Source organism: Cynoglossus semilaevis, chromosome 1 (genome assembly GCF_000523025.1).
Source record: "Cynoglossus semilaevis isolate Cse_v1.0 chromosome 1, Cse_v1.0, whole genome shotgun sequence".
Taxonomy (NCBI): Eukaryota; Metazoa; Chordata; class Actinopteri; order Pleuronectiformes; family Cynoglossidae; genus Cynoglossus; species Cynoglossus semilaevis.
Window position 1 is genome coordinate 28,592,048 of NC_024307.1, and position 17,573 is coordinate 28,609,620.

The window sequence follows — 17,573 nt, forward strand, 5'->3', positions numbered from 1 at the left end:
ATATATATATATATATATACAGCCATTCTCACACTGTGGGTGACTGAAGCTGAAGTACCTGCAAAAAAAAACCACACACTCAAGGGTAGAACAGGAGAACGCCATACAAAAAGACTGGAGATCGAACCTATGATCTTCTCGCTGTAAGGCAACTTCTTCCACCGTGTGGCCTCTATGAAGTGATTGTTTTTGTTGTTGTTGTTTTTACAGTAATAAAACATTACCTGTGTATAAACTCCAGGAAAGCCCGGCTGACCACACCTCTCCCCCCAGCTGACGATGCCCCACAGGTAGGACACGCCCAGCTCGTCCTCGCAGACCAAGGGACCACCACTGTCTCCCTGACACGAGTCCACGCTGCCGTCCAGATCACCTGGGTCAAACCAAATAGGTAATCAGTTAGAGTGAGCTCCGGTCCGTCCCTACAATTGTTGACCGCGTGGTGGCAGTGTGGAGGCGGAGGAGCAGCACACACTCACCTGCACACATCATTCCTGGCTTGAAGCGATGCTTGTAGAAACTCTCACAGTTTTCGATGAGGGAGACGTTGGCCCAGAGCAGAACCCGAGCAGCTTTGCCCTCTAGAACACAGTCATGAAGATGAGAACACACACACACACACACACACACACATGTTCACCTCTTTTGTGTGGAGTCCGTACCCGCGTTTCGCCCCCAGCCGGAGATGCTGCAGGTGTGATTGGGCTGGAAGAGCTGTGTAGACCAGGGCACACAGACGGCGCTGATGGCCGGGTTGTCCACGAAACATTTGTCCTCAAATGGAAGTTTTTTCAACTTCAGCAGAGCGATGTCGTTCTCATAGGTCGCAGAGTCGAAACTGCAACAGTTATAATCAGTGACTTTAACGTCCAATAACGGGCTGACTGTGTTGAACCTCAGCTCCAGACCTGGGGTGGATGATGACGTCCTCAACGGGAACAATGTCTGTTGTTGCTTGAGCTTGAAACTTTTTCCAGAGAGAAAACTTGATTTTGTACAAAGTGGGACTCGGTCTGGAATCACAACATGGAAAGTCAACCCGAAGTCTCACACTTTTCATCATTGATCGTGGTTGTGTCTTGGTCGTACTTGACACAGTGGGCTGCAGTGAGTACCCAGCAGTCCCCGATGTATGCTCCGCCACAGTCAATCTTCTTGTTTTCCTGCAGCGCCACCTGCCACTGGATCTGAGTCTGCATTTGGAAAAAAAAAAAAACGAGAAAAAATACGAGTCTCTAAAAAAAGGCATCCAATGTGTTAAAAATCAAATTGAAAATTATAAAACTAAAAACTGTGGATGATACATGATGATTGTAACAAAATGTGTCACTGATTACATTTTAAAATAATTTATGTTTGGACGTACAAGTCATTGGTAGTATTTCATAATAATAATTCATCAACTATAATAATAGTTATAATTTTAAAATAAATTAATATAAACAAAAAAAAAGGACCAGGATCAGGACCAGGTGTGGGTCTGACAGACCGGTTTTGCTGGGACTCCTCCCACCACTCTCCTGACTCGGCTTGTCCTCCCTCGGTTCACCACCTCCTCATTATCCACCGTGGCGGCTTTGGGGATGCCACACTGTAACTTGGACTGCAAGTGGAGCCTGTCAGTTTGGATTTCTACACACACACACACACACACACAAACAGTCAGGTGTGATGAAGTGCTCCCTCTGGCGTCAGAGTTTTGGTAGACATACCATTTTTAGGTGACACAAACTGCTGCTCTGTGAAGAAATGTAGACGTCATCACTAACCACGTCAGCACTTCCTGTTTACATGATTATTGTGGTCATCATAGGAAATACCTGCTTTTCCAAGTCGCCTGAGTTCCTGATGCTCTGTAAAGAGTTAGAGATCAGTAACAACAGGAGTTAATACTGTGTGTGTGTGTGTGAACTAAACGGTCTCTCATTGGTTTCTTCCATTTCTTTTCACATCAACATCCTCTGTTTAAACTACGGAAACGTATTGCTGCCACACTGAAAAAAAAATCGACTCAGTTTCACGTAATTACGTGATAAGATTCACGTAATAACGTAAAACATCACGAAAAAACGTGAAACGTATTACGTAATTACGTGAAACTGAGCCGGTGTGGCAGCAATACGCTTCCGTATCAAACAGTACAATATTCCATTAAGAAAATATTTGAATTGTACGACACCTTCGTTCTCTCCGCTGACTGTGTGTTTGGGCGACTCGTCTTCACCATCCAGACAGTCAATGGTTCCGTCTAACAGCGCCGCCTTTTGGACACACACACCAGTCTTGCAGCGAAAACCTCCACTCCGACATTCTGAAACGATGAAAGATGAATTACTAATAAACCCAGGTGTGTGTGTGTGTGTGTGTGCTAACACTAACTTTTGCAGCACATTTCGTCGCTGAGGTCCCCGCAGTCGTCCACTCCGTCGCACGTCCTGTTCTTTGGGACACATTTCCCGTTTGCGCAAGTAAAGCTGCAGTTTGACGCTGGAAGTAAATATGGCTAACAATTAGCACCTTCTCCTCCTAGTCCATTTAATTGTCCTTTTCATATGTTATATTTCTAAGACAAATATCTACGAGATACCTATAGTTTGAGCTAACCATGAACAAAATAAATTGTAATACCGGGAATTTAAAAAAAAGAACCACGGTACCAGGTACTATAAATAAAATGACTGTAAGGATTACTGGAGACTAAACAAAAACTATAGTACAAAGAATTAATACTAGGCATTTTAAAAGGAACTATAGAATAAAAAAACTACAGTCACAGGAGAAACAGAACAAACAATTAAAAACGTAACTTTAGCAGAAACGTAAACGGAACTACAGCACTCAACAACTAATAAGAGCAACTGAAAAAAACTGACATAAAAGAAAAGGGTCTCAGGCACCAGGTACGAACCAAGGAAGCCAACTTAAGCTCTTTTGCATATCCTTTAACTATTTTTGGCTAATTGGCCGATTTAAGCTAATCGTTATTAGTCGTTACTCAGCAGATTGTGGAACTCCAGGACATTAACATATATATATTTTCACAACATGTTTGGCTAATCTTTAACACGTTTTAAGCAAACCATTAACAGAGTTTTATATTGTTTTGTTTTGTTTTTTTTGTTGTTGCCAATTTTGCTAAAATACCTAGGGTTTTTTTTTGTTGCCAATTTTGCTAAAATACCTAGCTTTAACAGAGGAGATTTTGTTAGCATCAAAGCAACCAGACCTTTTTTGCTGTCGTAACACGAGACCACTGCGACGCTATCCTTAATGACAGCCTTGTTGGAGATAACACATTCGGCTAGAGAGTTCTCATAACCCTGGCAGTGTACTTTGACGCAGACCTCTGGAAGCTGCGTCCTATTCATGTCTGCCCTCAGGACATGGTAGGACATGGTGCCAGCTTCTGCTGCACCCCTGGATACAACACAGCAAAACAAACACAACAAATCATCAACAAAGACTCAGAGCAGTTGACTCTGCTGCTCTGACCCAACGTTGTACTTTTTATAGTTTAGCAACAAAATGGTTCGAGCAATAACAAGTGGAGTCCTGACTTGAAGTTAAAAACGTTAGCTTGATGTTTATTGGGAGCTGTGAATAGATGTTTTTGCACGTTTTTCTCACAGTGTTTCCTTTTTTCCTTTACAGGCCACGTTAGCTGCAGCCGTGTCCCACCACTGTGGACATATCAGGAGGTCGTCTCCGCCACCTTTTCTATTCACGTCAGGAAGGAAAACTCTGACCAATCCTGTGTCAGCCTCGATCGAACTTCGGAACTTGGGAAATTCAGCTGTGTCCAGACAATGAGACATTGAACTTCGCAATATAACAAAAAAACAAAAACAAAAAACAAAATAAGATAAAAGACAATAAAATGAGTAGCTGAAGGACAGACCTGAGCAGTTTTGACCAAAGTGAGACATGGCAGCCTTCTTGGTCAGACAGGACAGCGCCATCGCCTGGAGAAGTGGTATAAAGAAACACTTGTTACTGACAAGTCAAAATGTGAGTTTGTAATGATTGCGGTGGTGGGGTTGGACCTGGCAGTAGGACCAATATTTTAAGTTGTTGTTTCCACAGACTGAGGACATGTTCTCCTTAGAACACAGGTACGGAAGTTTACAGGAGCACTGTCCTTCAAAGCAGCGTTCCCACGGAGCACAGAAGACCAAGTCACAGGATGCTCGAGTATACCTGCCAGGGGGCGACAGAGAGCAGTGGAGAGATGGGTAACAGAGAAGAAGCAACGACTGAAGATGAGCGACTACCAGGAACAACAAATAGTACCAGGAACAACAAATAGTACCAGGAACAACAACAAATAGTACCAGGACCAGGAACAACAAATAGTACCAGGATCAACAAATAGTACCAGGAACAACAGGAAAAAGACAAAAGACAAATCACAGCACTAGGAATTACACACTGTTCCCAGAACAACGTCAAGCCTGGAACTACAGTCTGTACCAGGAACTTAGTGCAGAACAGAACCACAAACTAGAACCACAAACCACTTAGTGGACCTGTCATACCAGGAACAGAATACTAGAAGTGTTGTACCAGGAGCTGAAATGATCTGTGAGAGCAGGTACTAAAAGACGATTATAGTACCAAAAACCTCAAAATAACTATGCTACCAAGGTCAAGAGGAACTGAAGTACCAGGGACTGAGAGGGGGTTATAGCACAAGGAACTGAAAGGGGGACTACAGTACCAGTGACTGAAAACCAGAAAACAGTAGTACCAGGGTAGTACCATAGGTGAGTAACAGCTGGTGTGCAGTACTGAGTACTATGAGTACATTCACCACATAGGCAATTTCCTGGACTTGTTTCTACTTTCTGAGACTACAGTACGGTACAGTACAGTTCAGTAAGAGTACGAGGTACTGGTCCCAGGACCCTGGAGTTAACCTGGAGAATACGTGTGAAAAATAGTTCTTCTGCATAATCTTCACTGAACTTTCATCACATTAGAAAGTGGCACTGCAAATTTAGAATGACTAAAAATGGTTCCTGGTACTATTTCATTGAATGAACTAACTTCTTCTGCAGGCACTGCTCTGGACCCAGGAACTCATCTTCGTGCAGCGTCTCCTGGGGGGCAGACCTGTTGATGTTAGGAGACTCAGTCTGTGTTGACGTTGATGTTGGAGCCTTTGGTTTCGTATGCTGGTAATATAGACTTTGAGGATCTGTTGAAATTGACTGTCGGAAAACAGAGTTAGCTGTAGACAGCCTTACAGTTAGCTGAAGATAGCATGAATAATAAAGGTAAAAGTTAGCTTCAATTGTTAAAGTGGAGCTAGGAAACATCAACAAATCAGATAAATAGTAAAGGATAGCATGCATATAATTATTTTATTAATATTTTTTAAATTTCAAATTAAAAAAAAAGTTGATATTTAGATTCAAACATAAGCTTAAGAGTGTGTAAACGTTGTGTGAAGTTAACCAAGGAAAACTGGCTAGAAATCAAACCAAACTGAAGGATTAAAAAATGCTAACATTAAATCAAATGATTTTACTCACGGCTTGAAGGCAGCAGCAGAAGATGAGAAGAAGAAGAAGAGGGAGAACCAGAGCAGCTGGTCTCATGTTGGATCTCATGATTTTCGCTAAATTCTTACTCTGTTTAACCTTTAAGGTACATGAGAATTTCTGGGATTTGACGCGATGTTGGATCTCCAGCTTCTCTGAGTCTGACCAAAGTTCCACCAAAAAATGTCATTATCTGCTCTGCGCTGTCATCGATCAATGCATCTGTCAGTCATTAGCTTCAATATGACTCAACTCCACTTACTGTAACTAACTGGTCAGGGATTACACAATACACATATGCATTCATATGTATTTGTTTATACATTAAAAGCCATACAGTAAAAGTTGATAAGTTTTGACAAATGGCCAAGTCATAATATTGCAAGAAAAAAAATCAACTTTGTTGAATGAAAATTTGTTTTTGTAAACCTACAACTGTTTTTATCATAAAAATCCAACACAAGACCAATAAACCTACAACTTTATGTTCATAGATGTATAACTAGTTTTTATCATAAAAATCCAACAATACACTAACAACTTTATGTTCATAGATGTATAACTCTTTCTGCTAATCCAGGAACGTCATTCTCAGAAAGGTGCGCCTTTATTTTAGTGCCTTTTTATTGATATAATGACCTTATTCCTGTTACTAAAGAGATTTTATTTCCATATTATTATTTAATTTACATACATTTATTATATTCTTGTTATTTTTTCCAACAGCAGCTGGGACAGAGAAAAACATGTTAATCTTCAACTGTGTGTCAATAAAAAGAATTTCAGCATCGTTGCTTACCCAACTCTGTACACACACTGACTGTCTTCTTGTTGGACAAAAAGGTTTAAAGTTAGCTGAAAAATGTTAACGAAAGATAAACCTCTGATGTTTTGACTTAAATAAAGACAGATTCAATGAAGTCCAAAACTTACTCGATTGGCCCAAAAGACATGGGACATGGGCAGTTGGTCAGAAGTTGACCAAAAGGTCACAAGACAGCTGACAATCAAAAGGCTGATGGAAACTGGATATCATTTCTAAGAAGACTGGCCTAAAGACAGACAAAAACTGTTGAGACAAGTCAAAAGGCAGAATCCAGTTAGCTTGTTTTAAACCGTACTGAAAATGCAGCCATAACATAAACTGATAGAAGTCATAGTTAGCATCAAGCTAGCTAAACAAGTTCAAATAAGTTCCCTTCAGGGCAAACCTCACAGTTTGCATTTAAAACAGATTTCACAAGATGATAATTATGAGTTGTTCCAAGACGTGGACAAAAAGAAGTTACATTAACAAGAAACACAAGTTTAGAGTTACATATGGTTAGCTAGACGATAATGTCCAGTCACATGAGAAAGATGTGACGATAGTAGCACTGGGTACAGCAGTTAGATGATAGCCAATGAAGGCTAACATGAGTCAATGAGTTTTAATCTAAGCTGCATATTCACAGATTAATATAATAGAATAATTATAAATAATAGTGTATATATATAAATAATAGTATACATAAATGATAGTTATAGAACTAAGAACAGCAGTTGAAGACAACAACACCCACACACAATCAATATGTTTGCTTGTGTGTGGGTGAGGTTACTGTAAGCCAATGGCTCTGCACCGCTGTATACGAACAAAAAATAAATAAAAATAAAAATTGGAAAAAAATAAAATTAGTCGAACAACCTTGTTTGGTAGATTAAATAATTTGTGTAAAATCAATGATTTACACTGTCTTGAGTGACATAAAGTGACCACATGGGGCAGCAATGGACAGGCTAATAACAACGACTGGTGATAGAAATCCCATCAAAAACAATTAGCTGTTTTGACAAAAAAGATGCAACTCTATAGAAATGAGTCTTTACAGTCATTTAATGGGTTGTTTATTTTTAAATATTTTACACAGACTAAGAACAACATTTAGGTTAATATAGTCAAACTAGAACAGAAGATAAAGGTAATAAAATAATAATTTATTACAATCCAATATATTTTGTAGTTAAAAACTAGGCCACATGTTGACTACTTTCCAGCTAAATATTTATCTTTCACTTGTAAATAGAAATTAAACTTACTTACTGCAAAAACATTCAATGACAATTATATTTAAAACCTTAAAGATTTTGGTTTGTTTAACCAGAATATAAAACATAAAGGTTTCATTACAAATGCAGTGTTTTGTCAAATGGTGCCATTTTACATTTAAAAAAGACACATTTTCACCTCCTTATCCAACATCTGGAAATAAATCATTACAGCATTTGTTGTGACAAAAGTGATTAATCTCTTGTGCATTTTTTCAGACAGAAAAAAAGCTCTTAGCATTCTTGAAGGCAGCTAACGGAGAAATGATGGCTTTGTAAAGTATATTGCACAGATTACATGTGATAATTGTGGGTGACATTTTTTATTGTTTATTGCATTGTGATATAACCGATATATTTGCCAACTGAGATATTAGGCACACATTAACATTATTAATGTTTTAGTAAATACAATGTATATTTTTTAGAAGCTAGCTTGTTTGTAGCATCATTACATTTTATCTTAATCTAACATCAGGGACATTGTTTCAGTTAAGAATAAGACACTAAACATTTTGTTCGTGTTAGCCGGCTCTTATTTAGCATTAGCTAAGGTCTATGCTGTTTGAGCAAAAACTTCTTTTGTGATCTTTTTTAATAAAAAGAATCTTTAATGTTAGCTTTGATCCGATTAAAACTTGTTCAGTTGCCTTTCTTAGCATTTCATTATAAATTGTTCTGGTCGATCAGCATGTTTATTCCACTAAAACCCAAACATTTTGCTTAGTTTAACTAGCTATTTTATTAGCTTTAGCTTAAGCCTGCCCTTTCTGGTATTTTCTGTGTAGTTTAGAGTAAAAACAGTTCAAATGAATGTTATTAAATATGAATTTATAATTGAATATCAGTCATTTTAACATCCGTCAGAACAGCTGCAGCCATGCACTTCTGCTAATGTTATCTAGAGTTTATGCTGTTCAGACCAAAACAGTTACTGAGCATCCTGAAGCTAAAGTGTTTGGTCTCTAAATCTTCTTCCTGTTGTCATCCCTGGGTTTACACTTTTTAATTTTAAGATTATCAGAAGTAAATTAAGTTAAGGATTTGTAGAAAACTACGTATTTAAAGTAATTTTTCACTAAAAATATTCATCTGTAAATAGCTGAGTTCGGCATCTGTGCTCAACAACAACTCAAATACTAATTGCAACAAAATGGATAGGAATCATTTGAATCATAATATTAACAAAAAACATTTTTACTGTTTTTTGTGTCCCCTGAAGCACAAAATATTCATCTTTACCTTCAATAAAAAATGAACAGTAAACCTTCATCCTCATGAGGAAAGAATATTAAAGTTAACATACACAAATGAAACAAAAGTGTCCACAAAAATACACATAATAAAGATTTTAAAAAAAGACAGAAGAAAAAAAACAAGATTTCCTAAAACTGTGATTTTTTTTCTTAAACTTTTTAAAAGTTACCATCAAGAAAACTAGAGGCAGCTTGTGGTATCAGACTTTTGTTTGACGTCAACATGACATTTAGCCAGACTTGAAAATGCTCACAAATGCTAGCACCAAGCTCAGGTCCTATTTTTTAAATCTCAAGAAAATCACAAAGTTAATCTTCTGACAGATACTTATTGTGTTGTGACATATTCACTTGTTGTTTTTAGGTCCAACACATTGTATAAGTGTTAGCTTGATGGTAACAGACGCGACGGTAGCATCATGCTAATATTTCGACGTAACTACACAGAGTCAGATGCTTATACTGTGATAAACTTTATTGCTCTTCTTTTCCGTAACAACAAAAAAAAAACCCTGAATACTCAAATAATCAATAAATAATATTTAACCTGTTGTGAGCTGGGTCTCTGGAGTGTGGTGAAGCTGTTTAACGTTAAATGTTGGCATAAAGTCAAACGCTAAGCTTTTCAAATGAAGAACAACATAATGCTTTCATGTTATTATTAAATAAATTAAATTACGCAAGGCCTCTTAGATGGTTGTGTAATTTAATCAAGGTCTTTTGAAGTGCAAACTAAACAAAGCTAACATGCTAACTTCCAACTTGAACCAGAAAGTTGACCTCTTGAGAACATGACGGTACAAAATTGGGACCAGTGGAAATCATGATGTGGGTTGAGTGGGTAAAAATGCAGGTGTGGTTCAATATATTGACTGTTAGCTTCAATGCTAACTCCTCACACTGACACCGTGGTATTGCACATGGAGATACAGCTGTTGCTCTCTTGTAAGTGTTTTTTGAATTTTTGAGAAATTATAATAATTATATTGACCAACTTCAGACTTATTGCATCAAACATTTAAACATTTCAGACAAATCACTTCAAGGCACAGAATACACACAAACACAAACTGGAGTAATATAAATATTTTGGTCCTTGAGGTCATACATTCATCGGAGAAGGAAGGGCTATGATGTCATCAACTCCAGCGTCTGAGTCGCAGTTTTAGCTATAAAACACTGGACGCACGTATCAATATTTCTGCCGTGCCTTGATTGGCTGTTATTAATGTAAGGACGGGCTCTGCCTTTTGAAATGTTTTAAAAGCATGCGTCATAATGATTATACGATCATTTAAATAATATTATCTTTTATCAAAGTTTTTTTTTTTTTTTTTGGAATTATTTGTGGTCAGAAGAACCAAATTATCATACAGATAAAGTCACCATATTTGATCAATTCAGCGTTTTTGGAATAGTTGATCTTTCAAAACGTTTGTTAAAACTACTTTACACATAGTAGAATAAAAAATGTGTCTGTAATATAGTTTATATTTCTATCACAAATGTTAATGTGGCTGGACGGGAGGTTGTGCTTCTTCATTACCAAATAAATGAGTGTCCGTTTGTAAGAACAGATGTGCGGGTTCACACTAACATTTCTTCTTCATTGGAGTGAACTCAGATTGAAGCTAGCTTTAGCATATCCACACCACTGTCTGATGTTAGAGCCATTGCTAACAGGTCGACACTTCATTAATTGCAGAGGTAACGTTTATGCGCGTTGTTTAGCAAAAGCCAATATGCTAAGACTACGATGAGCATATTAGATTCTTTTATTAACAGCAAAAATGCTAATGCTAACATGTGTTTGAAGAATTTCTGAATCTTCTCTCTGAGTTTGGAGTGTCTACCTAGTGCTAGATTGGTATTGTTTACTATTGTTTGTGTGTTTGTGTGTGTGTTTGTGTACTGACATGATAACAACAGGCAAAAGATGAGTTTTAAATAAATAAAATTGTTTTTTTTAACAAGGTGAGCGTTTTGAACCAAAGTGCTCCAACAACAAGCGAACGGACAATAAACAAATAAATAAAGAAAGATGAAAAAAATGAAGAAACTGAACTGAAGTGAGGTTTGAGCCACAGTTCAGCTCATCTAACCTCACTGCAGCCTGTGCTGCTCAGGCTCTGGGAACATCGCAGCATTCCCAAGTCCCAGCCTCAGACTTGGAATACCGGGCACGGAATTCCCACCAGTGATCCTCACCTGGGAATAATGGTCAGGGCGTTCCGACGGGGGATCCTCTCAGACTGTTCAATGCAGCATGGATCCTGAAGTGAAGCCTGGACTCCATGGAGTAATCTTTGTAGTTGGTCCTGATGGAGAACAGACAAGAACAGACAAGAACAGACGGGCGATTCTTTTTGGTTCGACTCTGAACTCTTTTTATTCTTTTATATACTTTCATGAGATATAACAACCCTGAATGAATCCCTGCAGTGTGACTGAGGACCGAGAGGGATGGGGACTGGGACAAGGACGATGAGAATATCAATGCAGGTGTGGGATCAGATCAGGCTAAAGATCAGGATTAGGATGAGGATGAGGTTGAGGTTCAGCACGAGAATAATGTTGGTGATCTTAAAGACGATGACTAAGATGATGAGGGTGAGAGTGAGGGTGAGGATGATGAGGGTGAGGATGATGAGGGTGAGGATGATGAGGGTGAGGGTGATGAGGGTGAGGATGGTGAGGGTGAGGATGAGGAGGGTGAGGATGAGGAGGATGAGGGTGAGGATGATGAGGATGAGGATGGGGGTGAGGATGAGGGTGAGGATGACGGTGAGGATGAGGAGGGTGAGGATGGGGGTGAGGGTGAGGATGGGGGGGGTGAGGATGAGGTTCAGCATGAGAATAATGTTGGTGATCTTAAAGACGATGACTAGGATGATGAGGGTGAGGGTGAGGATGAGGAGGGTGAGGATGATGAGGGTGAGGGTGAGGATGATGGGGATGAGGATGATGGGGATGAGGGGGAGGATGAGGGTGAGGGTGAGGGTGAGGGTGATGATGAGGAGGGTGAGGGTGAGGATGAGGAGGGTGAGGGTGAGGATGATGATGAGGAGGGTGAGGATGATGATGAGGATGATGAGGGTGAGGATGATGAGGGTGAGGATGATGAGGGTGAGGAGGGTGATGATGAGGAGGGTGATGGTGAGGAGGGTGAGGACTTACTTGGCGTTCTCGATGTAAGCAGCAGCTTTGGTAACATCTCCCTGTTGTTTGTACAACAAACCCAACTCATAGAGAGTGAAGGGAATCAGGTAGTGATCGAATTTGATCCTGCTTTCACTGCAGCACACACACACACACACACACACACACACACACACACACAAAAGTATTTTGTCACAAAATGTATTTTACTCTCTCTGAATGCTAGCTTTATTCGTGTGTGTGTGTGTGTGAGACTGACCTGGTCAGCACCTGTGTGAAGCAGAGCTCAGCCTGCAGTAATCTGCCCAGGTGTTTCAGACACAGTCCCTTCAACATCTGGACCAGACAGCTGTCGTCTTGATGAAACTCAGACGGGTCTTAGAAAGAAAGAAATTCAACTGTCAAATGTTAAATGAAAAGGAGGATTTTCTGACAACAAAACCAGCGCAGCACGACGACGTTGAACCCACTGGTGTCATTCTGTAGCTGGATCTCAGCAGATTCGATGGTGATCAGCAGAGCTTCCGTGCAGTCGGCTCGTTTTCCCACGATGCTGAAACCGTTCCACATGTACATCATTTCCTAAAGAGAGAGAAAAAGAAAAGAATGGACGTCATTTCTCTTATTCCAGGGCTCCAGACTTTATGATGGGGACAGAGCATATATACTGCACATCATATAAGACACACACACAGTCTGTGTCTGTGTCTGTGTCTGTGTCTGTGTCTACAAACCAGAGCTGGTAAGACCAGAGGAATCATGTTTGCAGTTTTGTAACGTCTGGATTTTCTCACTGCGAACTTCTCAGTAGGGATAGACTTTCCAGCCAGACGTTGTTTCAGACCCTCCACCTGCCTACACACACACACACACACACCCACACACACACACACACACACACACACACACACACACACATGGATTCGTGTTTATGCGGTGACTGGATGTTTCAGTTTCAGTCAGGTGTGTGAACTGACCTGAAGAGGAGGACCACGTCTTCTCCCGTTCTCCTCAGCTCCTCCTCTGACATCATACTGAGGATGGCTGCCTTCTGGTACACATAGATGGCCTGGAGAACAACACACACACACACACACACACACACACACACGCAGGAGTCATTGGCAGTGGTGCTGGGAGGTTTGATGGTACCAGGAGCCATTGTCACTCACTGAACTACCTGGACCTAGGAACAACGTCAGGACCTTGAATATATATAGAAGTAAAGTAGCAGCACCTTAACACATGTTCACTCTCAGAACTGTTGCTCTCAGTTGCCAAGTACTAGTGTTGATCTAGTTATCTTTGTTGTCTTAGAGTCTTTGTAACAATGGCCTGGGCTCCACAGAAGATTCTAGAACCAACGGATCTTTCATCAAGCTCTGGTACTATTGACACCCGGAGAAGCAAACCAATGATTGGTGGAACCTGTGTTCACTGACAGAGGAACAGACACTGTACCTTGGACCAGCGGCTCTCCTGACACAGCAGCTCAGCGTAGTGATAGGCCTGCTGCCACTGCTGCTGGTACGAGTGAGTCCACATCAGCTCCCAGTAACAAAGATGGTGGATCTGCCTCCACTCCTGCTGACTGCTGATACACTCCTCGTATCTGCTCTGAGCCTGCAGCAACAACAACAACAACAACAGCAACAACACACTTCAAACATGGGGAAACGTCAAACTTTTTCTTTCCAAAAGTCATTTCCTGTTTGTTACAGATATGGTCGTCATCTTTACAACACAAAGAGGGACAAAACTCATCAACTGGAGCTAACTTTTACTAGATTTTTTTTCGGTGCTATTTTAGATTTTTTTTTATCTTAAGTTAATAATATCTTTACCTCAAACTAATATCTGACATATTTTAATTAGGTTACTACGGTACCTTCTAGAAAGTGGTTCTATATTGAGTTCAACTTTGAGTTCCTTTACATTTTGTTTTTGGCATTTGTAGTCAACAGTTTTACTAACTTTTAGCTATTTCTGGGCTTACCCTCTCCCCCTGTTCTGTTTTTGGTACTCTTTTTTTTAAAGTAAAAGTAGAAATAAAAACAAATGTGATTTTATCAGGGACCTTCTCAAAGTTTCCTCTCAGCGTAGAGATGCGAGCAGAGTAGAAGAGGATGATGGAGCCCTGGAAGAACACAAATGAAAAAACAGTTCAAATATAAATGCGTCTGTCATCTTTAGCACACACAGCTAGGTAGTTTTTTTTTTTAGTCGTCAACATACTTTGGGGTATTTGTGCTGATAAGGCTCCAGCAGAGCTTCTGCCTCCGTCAGGTTTCCTTCACCAGTTCCTGATCAAAGACATTTACACTGTCATTTTCAGAGGTTAGAGGGATTTTTAGAGCATTCTCTAAAACGCTTGCCACTGTTTAGCTAGCTGCTTTAGCTTTACTTTACTTTAATTTTAACAATTACTTTGCAATTTCAGCCTTTACTCATGGATACATGTGCAAAATAAATTGTAAAACAGAAACATATTTTGTTTTTATTTTCTCACCAAGTATGAGTGAAACGTAAGTGTTGTAAAAAAGGAGTGTCAGAGAACAGAGGATAGATCTGAGACTGTGACTGGAGGCACCTTCTCTCAACATGGACAAACCAAAACCCTGCAAGAAGAAGCAGAACAAATGTCAGAAGCAGGAAGTTCATCTGCTCCGTGAGAAATCATTTATAGTAGAATGTGAAACTCACTCGGTTTCCTGAGAATCCAATAAATTCCAGTAACCTCAAAATCCTCTGAGGAAGCAGCGACAACATCTGTAGAGACACAGACATATATTTATATATTAGTTAGAGTTCATCTTCAAAACACAGTTCAAACCGCTCTCAGAGCACTTTGTTCTGTATTTCACTAAAACAGAAGATTCACCAATATGCTGATGACACCAGAGTGTTTTTATGTACTCTGTATTTATGCTGATGACACCAGAGTGTTTTTATTAAGCACAAAAGGTGGTTTTTTTCTTCTCAATGGTGACAAAAATATAATGTTATAATAATTACTGCTTCACAAATACCTGATGTTTAAATGAAGAATGCTGTAAACAAATGTCTGTCAAAATAAAACAATAGTTTACGGAAAAACTCACAAGGTTGAAGGAGCCAATGCCCAGCTTGACCCCGCCCTCAAACTGTCTGAATGAATCGGATTGGTTCGCCTGGTCCTGAGTGGCATTCAGAACATTCTGACAGTCTCTGAAACACATATCAAGAAAGAAAGGCAAAAATGTTAAAAAAATAAATAAAATCATTTAAAAATAAATAAAAAAAGATTAATTGAACTGGGATGAATAGAAATAAAACAAATAATGACACATTTAAATGTTAACTGGGAAACAAAGGGATTCTATAAATATGAAAATAATATATGGTTAGCCAAGAAGAAAATAGAAAGAGCTTAAAAAAATCATTATTATAATTACATAATTATATCACATAATTTAATGTAAATACTAGAAGTATGCAGAATATGTATTAATATACGTGTTCATATGTATTAATATATGTGTATGTATTAATATTTGTATTGAATAAAAAACCCCTAAATGTTAGCCAGAGATTAGCTAAACCTTATTTAAAGATAATTAAAGGAGTAACCACGTAAAGTGACAATTATCATTAATTATTTAGCAAAGACGATTGCTAACGGTTAGCCAAACAACTGTCAACATTGTTGTACAGTATCTAAAGCGTCTTATTGTCTGACTTGTAGATCTGGTAGCTGGTCCTGATCTTGATTCCTCCTTTGATGAAACTGATCATGTTTTCATCCTGTAGGATGAAAGAAAATAAAAATAAAATTCATATTCATTTCACTAGGGGGCAGCGTTTATATAGTGGCCATGAGGGGAACTGCACTCAGCAGCACGGTGGCTTCACTGGTACCTGGACGAAGGTGAGCGTGGCTTTTTGCAGGAGACACTCAGCGTAACAGATCTCTGCATGCATCTCCTCTGAAAACACAACCACAACAATGAGGCTGTTCTGTTCACAGGTCTGTCAAAGACGGGGGGCAGGGCCCTGTTTGTGTTCATACCTTCCTGGAGGTTGGACTGTTTACTGATCAGACTGGAAAGAGATCCGACCATGGAGTTCTTCTTCCTGAACCTGAACATAGTCACAGCACGTTAGAAAAAACTGGAGAGAGAGACACTGTTTTACCAATGTTGTAATCCTGACCTCATGTTTGGACATTTTTAGCGTTCGTCTCTAACCCCAATGGTAATGGTAACATTTATACTGACACTAACAATAAAACCAACTGTAAAAATAACTATGGCATCAACCCTAAGCCAAAAGGTGAAATATAACACCTTACACTCTGAGTCAGTCGATGCTAATTTATATGCTAACACTGAGGGGGAAAAAAGAACACTAACCGCGATATTAGAGGTCACGCTAGTGCTAATACAAACGCTCACCCTGATGATGGGTCTGCAACCAACACCGAATGCTCACCCTGTTATTGATGATGGGTCTGCAACCAACACCAAATCTAATAACACGGGTGCTAATATGGATGCTAACAGGTGCATCCTCACCTCTGGCAGGTGTTTAGTGCCTCCTTGATAGTTGCCATGGCAGCCTGAATATCTCTGTGCTCAAAGGTCATGGTGGCCTGCATCACCAGGATGCTGCTGTATCCCAAGGCGTGGTACATGCTGTCCTTCCACCTGGAACCACACACACACACACACACACACAGAGTATAGAGTAGATGTTTGAGCTCAGAGGGCTGGAGTTAGTGAGGGTGAGGGTGAGGTTCTACCATGGTTTGAGAAGGTCCAGAGCTTCAGAGAACTTGTTGTTGAGGACCAGGTTGAGAGCACACTGAGTCTCCTGGATGGAGGTGTGAAGGTCCATGTGACAGGCCCTGCACACGAGCAATCAAACCACGATCAACCACACATCTGACAGGTAGGTGTCAGTGTGGCTGTAATCGATGACAGGATGTGATGTAGAGGAAGTGGAGGCTCATACTCACGCTGGGATCTTGTCATAGGCATCTTCAAAACAGTCCTGGGAAAATAAGAAAATAACATCAGCATTTAAATGTTTAGAAATTGCACCAAAACTATTTTGCGCAGTTTTGTATTTGGCTAACTTTTAGCTAACACATACAAAGAGCTTTTTTCAACCAAAATCTTGAGGTCACATTTATTTCTCATTAGTTTTGTTGTGGCTTTATGAAGATGTCAGGCCTCCTGGCATCAGTTTTGTGTTTTCCAGTATTTGTGGGTCGACCTGTTGTTGTTGTTTTAGACAGTTTGACCTTTGTGTCTGACTACAACCTATGCATTAGCTTCCTTTCAGCCGTCTCTCCAAGTGAATCATAGTTACTCATTAGTGAAGCAATTCCTCTGTAATATTTTTATGACGTGATTAATCACATGCACATGCATGTTTGGTATTGCTGTACAAATATATAATCATCAACACCCTGTTGTTCCTCCACGGCCGATGTATTTCATCAGAATTCATATTTAACCGGCACACGTTTTGAACAGCATTATGA

General features: G+C 39.6%; 2 protein-coding genes across 5 annotated transcripts in view; both read right to left on the reverse strand.

Moving 5' to 3' along the window:
- The window catches only part of cfi (complement factor I), a 6,103-nt gene extending 397 nt beyond the window's left edge, over positions 1–5,706 (reverse strand). Inside the window, 16 exon segments of the mRNA NM_001328249.1 lie at positions 225–373; positions 480–581; positions 663–838; positions 909–1,013; positions 1,090–1,193; positions 1,490–1,632; positions 1,713–1,739; positions 1,821–1,853; positions 2,180–2,311; positions 2,380–2,487; positions 3,227–3,417; positions 3,628–3,793; positions 3,899–3,962; positions 4,044–4,197; positions 5,047–5,210; positions 5,535–5,706. Coding sequence (NP_001315178.1) covers positions 225–373; positions 480–581; positions 663–838; positions 909–1,013; positions 1,090–1,193; positions 1,490–1,632; positions 1,713–1,739; positions 1,821–1,853; positions 2,180–2,311; positions 2,380–2,487; positions 3,227–3,417; positions 3,628–3,793; positions 3,899–3,962; positions 4,044–4,197; positions 5,047–5,210; positions 5,535–5,612 — 1,896 coding nt within the window. The 5' untranslated portion in view covers positions 5,613–5,706.
- Positions 5,707–10,207: 4,501 nt separating this feature from the next.
- Positions 10,208–17,573, reverse strand: part of ttc39b (tetratricopeptide repeat domain 39B) — an 11,086-nt gene continuing 3,720 nt past the window's right edge. For all 4 annotated transcript variants that reach the window (XM_025060713.1, XM_025060722.1, XM_008324974.3 and 1 more), the window contains exons 2-19: positions 17,043–17,077; positions 16,827–16,931; positions 16,600–16,731; positions 16,095–16,165; positions 15,944–16,011; positions 15,765–15,829; positions 15,148–15,253; positions 14,750–14,815; positions 14,556–14,664; positions 14,282–14,349; positions 14,124–14,183; positions 13,508–13,669; positions 13,024–13,115; positions 12,781–12,901; positions 12,517–12,628; positions 12,306–12,423; positions 12,065–12,181; positions 10,208–11,205 (exon numbers count right to left, since the gene is read on the reverse strand). In XM_025060713.1, the coding sequence (XP_024916481.1) occupies positions 11,109–11,205; positions 12,065–12,181; positions 12,306–12,423; positions 12,517–12,628; positions 12,781–12,901; positions 13,024–13,115; positions 13,508–13,669; positions 14,124–14,183; positions 14,282–14,349; positions 14,556–14,664; positions 14,750–14,815; positions 15,148–15,253; positions 15,765–15,829; positions 15,944–16,011; positions 16,095–16,165; positions 16,600–16,731; positions 16,827–16,931; positions 17,043–17,077 (1,704 nt within the window). In that variant the 3' untranslated portion in view covers positions 10,208–11,108. The remainder of the gene's footprint in view (positions 11,206–12,064; positions 12,182–12,305; positions 12,424–12,516; positions 12,629–12,780; positions 12,902–13,023; positions 13,116–13,507; positions 13,670–14,123; positions 14,184–14,281; positions 14,350–14,555; positions 14,665–14,749; positions 14,816–15,147; positions 15,254–15,764; positions 15,830–15,943; positions 16,012–16,094; positions 16,166–16,599; positions 16,732–16,826; positions 16,932–17,042; positions 17,078–17,573) is intronic.